The sequence below is a fragment of the Pieris brassicae genome, chromosome 4 (assembly GCF_905147105.1).
Source record: "Pieris brassicae chromosome 4, ilPieBrab1.1, whole genome shotgun sequence".
NCBI classification, from domain to species: domain Eukaryota; kingdom Metazoa; phylum Arthropoda; class Insecta; order Lepidoptera; family Pieridae; genus Pieris; species Pieris brassicae.
The window spans coordinates 10000001-10012500 of record NC_059668.1 but is presented as its reverse complement, the minus strand read 5'-3'; the positions used below and the strand labels follow the sequence as shown (position 1 = coordinate 10012500).

At 35.6% G+C, this 12500-nt stretch overlaps 1 protein-coding gene across 4 annotated transcripts in view; it reads left to right on the top strand.

Moving 5' to 3' along the window:
• Nucleotides 1-12500, top strand: part of LOC123708709 — a 342062-nt gene that overhangs the window by 108201 nt on the left and 221361 nt on the right. The window contains exon 1 of one of the 4 annotated variants that reach the window (XM_045659554.1): nucleotides 3422-3548. The exons of the other annotated variants lie outside the window; for them this stretch is intronic. Coding sequence (XP_045515510.1) covers nucleotides 3495-3548 — 54 coding nt within the window. The 5' untranslated portion in view covers nucleotides 3422-3494. Of the gene's footprint in view, nucleotides 1-3421; nucleotides 3549-12500 lie in introns of those variants that run through there. 4 annotated transcript variants of the gene reach the window in all.

The window sequence follows — 12500 nt, the reverse complement described above, 5'->3', positions numbered from 1 at the left end:
TGCACCTTAACTAACATATTAAACTAGACTTTACACTTTAGGTGTATATTTTAATAGCATTATATTATATCAAGTCGCAACTGGGATTTATATTCGTCGTTCCTGTAAATATAAACGGGTTTTCACAAATAAAATCAGTGGCGCTACAACCTAGGTGTGGGCCTTAAATTCCTGTATCTTTCGTGATCATTTAACACACACGACGTCGATTAAGGCATGCCGGTTTCCTTACAATATGTTCCTCTATTAAATGCGCAGTGACGAACGTCCAGCATTGAACCTACGACCTGCCTACGATGAGGCACACGCCACTAGGCACTGCCCTCCGAATTTCTTACAAGTACAAACTATATAGCACAGTTGACAAGTTTAGGTTATAGAGAGAAAAAAGACCTAACGAATTTCGTATTGCGTGTACTTGTCTCTAGGCTTTGAATATAGGCTTTAGTATCTTTGTTTGAGATAATGTATCAACCACGAGGTTATAACACATCATTGCGCATATTTAGTACTAGTTAATATATAATAATAATACTATATATATCCAGTTGATAAACACCTTATAAACGAATACTGACTAATTGACAAAGTATTTGAAAAAAACTTATTATAGTGAATAGAACCTTTGATTTCAATGATACGAAGTTATCCCTAGGACCAATTTGGAAAATGGAAAAGCGAAATCTGCAAATGGATACAAACTCTTTTGAAGTCCTTGATAATGCGTATTATGGTACGGCATTAAAAGATTACTTTTCAGATCAAAGGCTCATTTGCAATTTAGTCTCAAGAATAATAATCACTTAAAATAGAAAACATTATTTACATTTACAGTTATAGAAATAATTTGACTAAATACATAGCATGATTGTTATATATTATTCAATAAACAATAGATATACATAGGGATTACACTGTAGGTACTTTAAATGTCTACCGAATATTTATCACAAAATCATATTAATTGTAGTGCGCCAAATATCATCTTAATTTGTTCATCCATGGTTCCACAGTGTTTTTACCGAAGCATGATTCCTCCATAAACAACATAATAACATAAAACGCTATTAAACACTCGACTTGTTTAAGCTATCGGAATATATATAGATAGTATTATGATGCGCCAAAAACCCTACATCACGAGCAGACGACACATACACACCGTCACGTACATATCCTCACTTTCACATCATCACACATCACACCCGAATTAGGTATACATAGTTCAATGTATTTATTAAATTTTATGATATTTTGTTTATGTAAATGTTTGAACCTTTGTCTATATATTGTATACAATCTTTGGCTTTATCTTTAATATAATTGTTTTACTTTGTATATCATTTATGTTAGATGTATGGTTACGAAATAATAGAAAAAAATAAAAATATAGATTTTTATACGTCAATCACATGAAACACACAGTTAGCGATAAGTCGGATCGACGATGACATAGCATGCCCTTAAAAACAGTATGTCATCACCTAAAATATTGGAGTTTGATATATGTGTAATTTATGAATAATATTATCATTATGTAAACGTAAAAAACTTTTCGTTGGTGTGTATTGTAGGTCAGAGGAACTGGTGTGACGCGATCTTAGATAAGCGTTTAGGGGTTTTATGTAGGTTCTATGATCATTAATAAATAACCAGAAATGTCTGTGAAAATCTTGTCAAATAGCCTATTCAATAAAACTGAGTTAATTGACATAATACGATTTCTAATGGTCTCGAAGAGCAAGATTGTAAAGCACTTGAAATCGTACAATAAAGAAATTCATAATGCGCAAAAGCATGGCTATTTATTACGCCGTATTGTGGATGTGAATAAGCGGAATATTTTATCAAGGCTTTATGGCGTTGTGTAATAAAATATCATAGTTTAATGTGTATTTGTGTGGGACAGATTTACAACATTATTTGTCATCTTTACATACATTAAGCCGTTTCCGTTTCTGATTTAAGATAATAAATATAAAATAATATGTCTTTATTGAAAAACCGTTATATTTGAAATTTTATTAACAACCAGGAACCGCCCAGTAGGAATTAAAAATTATTAAATTATTACGACGACGACTAACTATGAATGGATCTTTATTTAACTACAATATGTGTATGTTTTGATGTTAAGTAATAGCCCATGCCAGAATTGTCGCAAGCGTTGCCGGCTTTTTAATAATTTACACACACACATATATATATATATATAATTCTCGTGTCACAATATTCGTTCCCGTACTCTTCCGAAACGGCTCAGTCTGAGAATCGGCTACTATCTTTCAAACCACTAAGTGATAAGGGGTGTCCAAAAAAATTGTTTTATCTTTTTAGACAATTTTTTTGTTTTTATTTTTTATGATACAGCATACAAAAATACATACAATCCTTAATTGTCGCCCCTACGATCAACCCCCATTTTTATTATAGTAGATAGGCTATTTTTAATGAACTAAAAAAATGTTTCCTGGAAATAATATATATATGGTAAAACGACGTTTGCCGGGTCAACTAGTATACTATAAGAAATATTTTCTCTCCCAAAAAGCTCAAATGACGAAGTTTACGATTCAATGTTTTATAAGATGAAATTCTTATGAACTATAGAGCATAGTACTGCTCACTTAATGATGATAGAAACAAGTGGCCATTTGATCCCGTATCCAGTCGGCTGCGCACTGACCTCTCTATGAATACTCAACTGTTAGTACAATGAGACGCTCTTTGTACGTTTACAGAGTAATGAGATGATAACAGAGGCTTTTAGAATTGCAAGACTTGCAACACAATCGTATTCGGTCGGTAGCCAATAGCAACGTTATTCGGCCAGAGACGGACTAATAAAAAATATAAATATTGGTGTGTGTGTGATGAGTGGGACTTAATATTTTTGCCTGATTGCTGATTGCTAAAGAATTATAACAGATTTTGCGTATTAAATTATTAGTTTAGTTATTGTACAAACTAATCTATAATTATTGTATGGGATAGATCGAAGTTCCTTTATAGTTCAGAATATTATCGGTGTTGACTGAAATATGTTTTTTTAATGTCTTCAAACCTTTTTATATTGTATACTGTACACAATAACAAAAATAGCGTTAGATAATACAGAAATAAAATAAAGAAATGGAAATATATCAAGATTTTTTAGAACTATGTGGAACCAGCTGACCACTGAAGTATTTCTGAACGGCGAGTCCAGGCAACGGACTCGCCAGCATTGAGAGTGTCTACGGGCGGCGGTATCACTTAACATCACTATCGCACCCTGGTCGTTTGCCTCCTAAAAACTTCTGTGCTTTATTACACTGCGTACAGTTGATTAGTCATTTGATAATATTTAAATCAATCAGTTTCTATTGTCCAGCTACTCTGTACTCCATTCAAAGACTGCCATTCTCAGTTTTGATTTCAATCGCGACATTTCATACATTGTTAGACAAAAGTGCACAGTGTAGTGAAAATGGTTTAGTGCTTATCTTGTGACAATGTTTATTAGATCTAAAGCTGGATATGACGATCGAGGTGGAAATTATTTTAAGGTAATATAAATATTAATTGAAGACGTCCCTCGCGTCTTTCATTCGTTACGCGATGAACTCGTCAACTACTAGTACATTACGTAAGTTTTACTTAGGGAGCGTTCAAGTATTACGCCACGCAATTTTTGGAGATTCTTGACCCCCCCCCCAATGAAACTGTTTGAAATGAAATTTCTGTATCCAATAGTAAAACGTTTCGTGACCAACTCCAGTGACTCTTTATACCTTAAACTTGCCATTATGTGGTTACTGGAAAGTGGAAAATAATATTAACAAAAACTGCTGCTAACAAAACCGCTAATGCTCTTAAACCAAAGACAATATTCACTATTTAAGGTTAAAATATCGTAATACTGCTAACATAAATTAATATAAAAAAACAATAACTAACCTTAAAATATAATAACTCGAATATATTATTAAAAGGATTCCCTTTAGGCAAGGTTCCGAAGATACTAGCAGCGTTCCCCTTTTGAAGACTTATTCTTTGTCCGAGTTAGCTGCCAGCTCTTCGGTCTTGTTTGATGTCGACTAACCTTTTTGCTATTTCCTTATAACGCTAACGGACCAAGGGTATCGACACCGAATGGCACAAAATCATATTCGGAGGCTAGACCCCTGTATTGTATTGTATATATAAACATTTGTATCCAGTTGTTAAATAACTTATGAACGAAATTTTTTATACAACAATTTTCCAACTTTCGAACTTTGTTTATTGTGCTCTTAATGATGTTTAAGTTTATATTTATCTACCTTTACTTATTATTACTTTTTTTTAAGTGAATCTTCTTTATCGGCGTTGTAAAAAAAATCCATCACATTTTTTGGCTACGCGTCACATTTTTCCGTTACGCACCATCTTTTTCTTGCCCCTGACACGGTTGATTCAAAGAGATTCGACGCCATTAATAACAAAAATATATAATACCGATAACGATAGTAATAATTCTATTACAATTAATGAAATTCTGTAATAATCTTAGTAGTTAAAGGTAAAATGAAATAATTGTATTATTTGTATTCATGTCTATGATAATAAAAGCCGTTTGTTAAACTTTATCTCATCTAACATTATTTAACCAATTTCTGTAAAGTTGCATATAGTAGATAATTTTTCGAAAAATAAGGTCATAAAGAAGTTACACTTCTTACGTGTGTACACAAGTACACGCACACATTTTTTTAGCTTTTGTTTTTTTATTTTGTGGTTGCTTGGTTTAATTTTCCATTATTAGCTTGCTTGTTTCTAATAAAATTGATGCGCATATGAGCAAAATTTGTAATATCATATTTTCTGGTATAATGTTATGCACACATGTTGTTTTAGAACTTATAAACAATAAAAATTATATTTTAATTAACTCCACAAAGTGATCATGAGTAACTAGAACCAGACTGCTTGGGCTGGACTGGACATTTATATTTAAAATATTTTGTAATCTAATATAGCAGTTTTGTATAAAGTGTAATAGTTAAATACTATTGTTTACTAATTAGTAGAAAATGCATAGCTTTTTAATTTATTTTTATTTATAGACTACGATACTTAAAGATGATAAAGCATTCTGAGTGAGAAGGAATGTGACATTGGTCATTAAATATATTGAAAAATAAATACAAATACAGTCAAAGTCTATTATAACGACATCGAAAGGAACTACTCATATTTGGTCGTAAAAACCGATAGTCGTAACAGCCGATGACGTTATTAAGTACAATAGACCAAGACCATCTTTTAGTCGATATCAACTCCGGGGAAAAAATACAGATAACACAACTTTCTCTACAGCTGTGATACTTTTGACATTCAACACCTTTTGTCCTTGTCACCGTGACCACGCACACGTCGGAAAAATTTAAATTTAAAATTATGTAAATAATTATAAGTTATATAATAATACAAATAGCTTTCATCCGGTTAAAAAGTTGTTTTCTTTCAAGTACAATATAATTCAGCCGGGACATTTGATTTTGGTCAATATAACCGGTATGTTGTTTTAAACGATGTCGTCGTAAACGGTTTTGACTGTATGTCCTCTTTATAATATTGCTAAAGAAGAAAATATATTTAGAATAAATACTATAACATCAATCCAGTACTGGTCCTGAAGAAAATCCCAAAAAAAAATCCAATACAATATTGAAGTGAGGAAGGGTTGTACCTACTATATCACCTTACAATATATATTTCGTTTACACATGCACCTAACATCTACTGAGCTCATTTGTCAGTCGCAGGTGTGTGGTTGGCTTTAACAAATGTTCCTCCATCAGCTCCGTCTGTACTGCATGTTGTTTACGATTTTTTGTTCACAATTTGCTTAGCTTAGTATTCTGGAAATAACCCCGCCTATGTACTAAAGATACAATTTTTTCTCTAAGAAGCTTTATTTATTTATTATTAAGTAATCTTAGAGCTATATATATCCGTATTATAAAAGAAAAACCCTTAGGCAATATACAAAGCCAAAACAGATTACATTGTTAAATAAAATATATGAAACAGAAAACATAAGTTTATTTTTATTTTTTTCACAATGGTTGTCTGGAAGATATTGCTCGAAAGCGATAATGCCAGTTGCCTTCCTTTTCATTTAATTATGTCAATTGTATTATGTTTCAGCAACGTGTTAGTAAATAATAAAAAATAAGTACACTGTTAGAAAAGAAAAGAAAACTGACATTAACATCAAATAAACTACAACTTAATATTTTAATTAAAAAACAAATTGTTACTACACAAAATCAAAGTATTCCTTCTTAAAATATTAAGTAAGGTCGAAAATGTCTACATCTTCATAAATTGTATTGTAGATCGCTAAAACCCGAAACATTGGCGAATTAACAATTGTGAATATCTTGTCCCATACGGTAGGGATTCTTAGCAAATAGGGCTTATCTATCTGCCCATTAAGAATATTATTCAAAAATAATGTCTTGCTAACATTGGAATGTCGGCGGAGACAGAGAAGTTCTAAATTACAATATTTGCAAGAATCTGCATAACTAACACTGTCTAAAACTAACTATTTCATAAATGTTTTTGGTATATTTTTGACAGCCATATTTATATACTATCGAGACTAGTTGAAACTTGCATAACACACTTCTGACATAAGCAATTGATTATTAAATGACATTTAAATTCAATTATATACGAATCGCATATTTTCATTATCGTACTTGTCCATATTTTCGATTTTTTATTATGGCAACACACTCACTTGCTCCAGCCGCATGTTCCCACGGCACCATACAACACTAGTGCCACTGAAAGTATGAGATCTAGAAGTACCATGGACACTATTATTTTCCAATCAACAATTGTCCAGACGCAGTTTTTTAATTTAGTTTCTATTTGAGACATCCACGTTTAGTTACCAAACAGCACAAGTTCAAATTTGAAAAACAAAATAAATTACCAATTCTTAAAAGGCCGGCAACGCACTCGCGAGCCCTCTGGCATTGAGAGTCTCCATGGGCGGTATCACTTAACATCAAGTGAGTCTCCTGCAATGACTATAGTTCCTTCTTATATTGTTTTAGTTTATTTTTTTTAAACGATTTTAATATTTTTGAATACCCAAGTACTTGTCGTGAACAGGTTTTTATATCCCCTGTAAAAACAGCTTTTTAGACAAGTTCGATAATGAAAAAAAGTTATTCATATATATATGGGTAATCCCATACTGATTTATCTATCACAAATTAAGTATTGCGACGTTTCTTTATAAAAACTCTGCAATATATTTTTTGTCTATACATCGATCCCCGTGGAAGGGTTGCTATCATCAATCTTGCTGTGACACGCCCAATGGACAAATGAAAAGGGAACGGACAAAAGAATAAAGCAGTTGAAAGGTTTTGAGATTAATATAAATGTATATCAGGTTGACCAGCAAGTTGTATACTTTATTTCAAAGTGTTAATGAACCAGTTTTCACTTTCGTATTCAGTCCATCGCAGCGTAACTCAATTTGACTGAAACAGACAAAAGAGTTCTTTCATTATGAGAGCAATTACTCGGATTTATTGAGGATGAGGAGGATGGAGGCTGCCTTGTTTCATATTCCTCAATACTAACTATGCAAAACACTCAGTTTTGTGTCGCGCAGTCCGGACATACAACGACCAATATTTAAGCCTTCACTTGTTTGAGCTATCGTGGAATATGGTTAATGAGTATTAAGAATATCCATAGCGCAAAATCACCTGCATCATGAGCACACCACACAACACAGCCAAGTTAGGTAGTAGTTAAATGTATTGAATAATATATTTTTTTCCCTTCTGTAAATGTTTTACCCTTTTTGTAGATAAATATGTATTTCATCTTTGGCTATATTTTTAGTTTTTGTTATTATACATAACTAGCGGACCCGACAGCCGTTAATCTTAACTATGAATATTGATTTTGAATTTGTATAATTAACTAAAAACGCTTTATGATATAAAATATTGTTTGTTGGTATTCCGACACGCGACATATAACTGGCCATGTGAAAAACATGGATTTTCAAGATTAATGCCAAAAACGATTAGCGACTGTAATTATTTTATATGTATTTTATCAATATAATAATTCCAATCGAAGTTATACTATATATATTATAATGTTTTAAACGATATTTATTTTTAACATCCTCTTTGACGATATTTGCAGCACGCACTCTGCCAATGTTATGTCAAATGCCATAAGGTTACATCGAAACGTTTGAAAATCAATAAAGAAAAAAAATGCTATTGTAACAAAAGTATTCTCAAATTTTCTAATTTCCCGCGCAATTATCTTTCATAAGAATCTACTTTTGACAATAACAAACACTACAAAAAAGAAGTAGCGATATCGGTCTAGCCGTTCACGTGTAATGCCGTGACCAAGGGAAATAGGGATTCATTTTCATATATATAGATTTTTGTTTTTTTATTTAATTATGAAATAAATAAAGGCAAATAACCTGAAAGTTGATTCAAGTATAATTGCTTTAATACCTTGAATTAGTATTTGAGCACATATGGAGCACAACATGGGAAAATCCATTTTCATCTAAACTGTATTTGTCTTACATACATTTGTAGCAACGTGTACGGGTGCAACCCATGATTATTGGTAATGAATGGTTATGTTTCTTTTTTATTAGTATTCTGTGCAAATATAAAGTACACACACATACACGAAGACATCAATATTTAGACTATATTTATTCTGTGGTTTATGGAACGTTTTTATAGAACAGTGGGTAAGATGCTCACCTGATGTTAAGTGATACCGTCGCCCATGGGCACTCTCAATGCCAGAGGGCTTGCGTGTGCATTGCCGACCTTTTAAGAATTGGTACGCTCTTTTCTTGAAGGACTGTAAGTAGAATTGGTTTGGAAATACTGATTCCACATTTTGATGCACGGTAAAAACTGCCTTAAAATGCTTTTTATTGTAGGTATATTTAAATTTGTAATTTAAAAGTTACCATTAAATATAAATTATATTATTTTTTAAACTTTGATGAAATTTATATATTTTGGTATAAACGGTAAATATTTATGTAAATTGAGTTCTTATCTTACATTAATTATGAGTGTCCATGTCCGGCTGTGCCGGTGATGAAGTGCCCTTTAGATTAGCTATTGTCCTCTAATGACGGACGCAAGGGGGTTGTATCGTTGGCCCATAGTATAAACGTCAGCGAGGTGACAGGTGTTCTTTTCATTGATAGATTAATAAAATAAAAACTTCAATCGAACAGTATTTTCTTTATATTTGCCACGTTAACTTGAAGATTAGTAAGCTCCAAGATAGCAATATTATTCCGCTTGTAATCTCGCTGCTTAAACATTTCCTTAGTTCCGCAGCAGAACTGGATATATTAGTGAAAGGTTGGGAAGATTGGGGGATTTATTATTTTTTAATGAAATTGTTAGTATTAAACAAATATGATATATTTTTTAAGCATTTGTTTTAAAGCTTTCCTTAACCAGAATAAATCTTTGTAATGTAAATAAATGGTTGGTATATAAATGGTTATTATAATATCAGTGGAAACTATTTAAATCAAATATATAAATCAATTTTACTTAAAAATTACTTCTATACTCTATAACTTTGGAGGAGTTTTAGTGTTTTATATGCACTACATATTAGCTATTAAACCTTTACCTTAGCGATATATTTAAGGGGAAAAAATACGTACTATAAAAACGTCAAAATCACATTTGGTAAAAACAGTATTTTGCTTAACCAAAGTGCGTTTCCTACATCGTATGCACTAGACCAATCACCAATTCTCTAAGGTTTCACGGGGTCCATATAATTCGGGTTAATCTCATCCCATTGTGTGACCCTCACGGGTCCTTGCTGTCCACAATTCACGCAAGTGACATTTTTAATTATTCATTTCATACAAATTGACTTGAGCTAATTGGGTGTTTATTTTGTACACTTGTGTGTGTAAATTCTGATATAACAGATATAGTTATTTGTCCTGGTATAATATACTGGGTTTTTTTCTTTTGCTAATACTGTAAAGGATCGTGTACAGTATATTTATTAATCATCGCCTTTTTTATTGAAAGATCGTGGTTTTGATTTCTGGCAAAACATTATTTGCATATTATGACGCAAATATCTAGAAACATTTACAAGCTTATTCGACTTAAAGTCCTTCAAGAAGACAGCGTCTTGCGAGCCCTCTGGAATTGTGAGTGTCCATGGGTGGTTTTTTTTTTATAAAATAGGGGGCAAACGGGCAGGAGGCTCACCTGATGTTAAGTGATACCGCCGCCCATGGACACTCTCAATGCCAGAGGGCTCGCGAGTGCGTTGCCGGCCTTTTAAGAATTTGTACGCTTTTTTCTTGAAGGACCCTAAGTCGAATTGGTTCGGAAATACTTCAGTGGGCAGCTGGTTCCACATAGCGGTGGTGCGCGGCAAAAATTGCCTTGAGAAACGCTCAGTCGTGGAACGTCGGACGTCGAGGTGATACGGGTGGAATTTTGTATTTTGCCTCGACGTCCGATGCTGAAACTCAGCTGCAGGTATTAATCCGAACAACTCCTCTGAACACTCTCCATGGTAAATGCGGTAGAAGATGCAGAGTGACCCCACATCTCTACGCAACGCCAAAGGATCGAGCCGCTCGGAGAGGGATTGGTCATCGACGATTCGAACCGCTCTTCGTGGGATACGGTCAAGTGGAAGGAGCTGGTACTGGGGAGCCCCCGCCCAGAGGTGAGAACAGTATTCCATGTGGGGCCGTATTTGCGCTTTATAGAGTTGCAAGCGGTGGCCCGGAGTGAAGTACCGTCTCGCCTTGCTGAGCACACCAAGCTTTTTGGAGGCTAATTTAGCCTTTCCCTCCAAATGACCGCGAAACTGAACGTCGTTCGATATGTCAACGCCAAGTATTCCGATGCTGGCTGTGGCTTCAAGAAGAGTGTTTTCGAAAAGAGGAGTAGCGACAAAGGGTATTTTTTTCGCGGAAAACGCGCAAACTTGTGTCTTCTTGGGGTTAAATTGGACTAGGTTTAGTCTACCCCAGTCCGAGACTCCACGTAAAAGAGTTTCGACTTCAGACACAAGTTTGTTCCGGTACTCATCGACAACTGCCCGAGAAATACCTGCCCAGCCAGTGTAAAGAGTATCCCCAGTGCTGTCGTCCGCATAGCAATGAATGTTGCTATGTTGTACACATTACATACATGTCATTGATATGCAGAAGAAACAGGGTCGGGGACAGAACACAGCCTTGTGGGACCCCAGCATTCACGGGTTTAAGGTCGGAACATGCTCCGTCGACGACGACCTTGATGCTCCGATCGGCTAGAAAGCTGGAGATCCAGTCGCATAATTTCACAGGAAGCCCGTAGGCTGGAAGCTTCGAGAGCAGTGCTTTGTGCCACACCCGATCGAAGGCTTTCGCTATGTCCAAACTAACCGCTAGTGCCTCCCCCTTGGACTCAATTGCCTCTGCCCATCTATGAGTAAGGTATACTAGAAGGTCACCAGCCGAACGACCACGACGAAAGCCGTACTGATAATCGCTAATCAGCTGGTGGCCCTCTAGATAACTCAAGAGCTGGCCATTAATAATGGATTCCATTATTTTGGAGAACAAGGAGGTTATTGCGATTGGGCGATAGTTGGATGGATCAGAGCGATCGCCTTTTTTAGGGATCGGATGTATCGAAGCGGTCTTCCAGCACTTCGGGACAGTGCCGAGCGAGTACAGGTACCGGAAAAGGTGCGTCAGGACCGGAGCCAACTCAGGAGCACAAGTACGCAGCACAATTGGAGGGATACCATCCGGCCCGCTCGACTTATGAATGTCCAAGGAAGATAGTGTTCTGCGAACAGCACGTTGCCGGAATGTGATTTCCGGCATTGAGTTATCACACCGCGAAATCGCCGGTGGTGATCTCCCCCGGTCATCTAAAGTCGAGTTGGACGCGAAGAGACAGCCCAAGAGGTCGGCCTTCTCCTTCGCAGTGTGGGCGAGCGAGTCCTCCTCTCTGTGCCGCGGTGGTATCGATGGCTGACAAAAATTCCCTTGTACAGCTTTGGCGAGAGACCAGAAGGCTCGGGTCCCAGAAGGGAGTTGGGCCAATCTCTCGCCAAATCTGGCGATGTGCTCTGACTTTGCCTTAGCGATTTCCCGTTTGAAGGACCTGGAGGCTGAGTTATATGCTTTTTTATGTTCGCTGGTATTGGCATCACGAGATATCGCCGCTTCCGTCCATGCATTAAAGCATTCTCGCTTTCGACGCGATGCCGCCTTGCAAGAACGCTTAAACCAGGGCTGTGACTTGCCACCGATCGGCACCGCAGAGAATGGAATAAAAAGTTCCATGCCCTGTAGAACCACTTCGGCGACAGAGGCAGCGACGGAATCTGGAGCTTCCGACGAAAAGCACATAGGCCCCCAGGGGTAGGACGCAAATAAAGACCTCATCCCA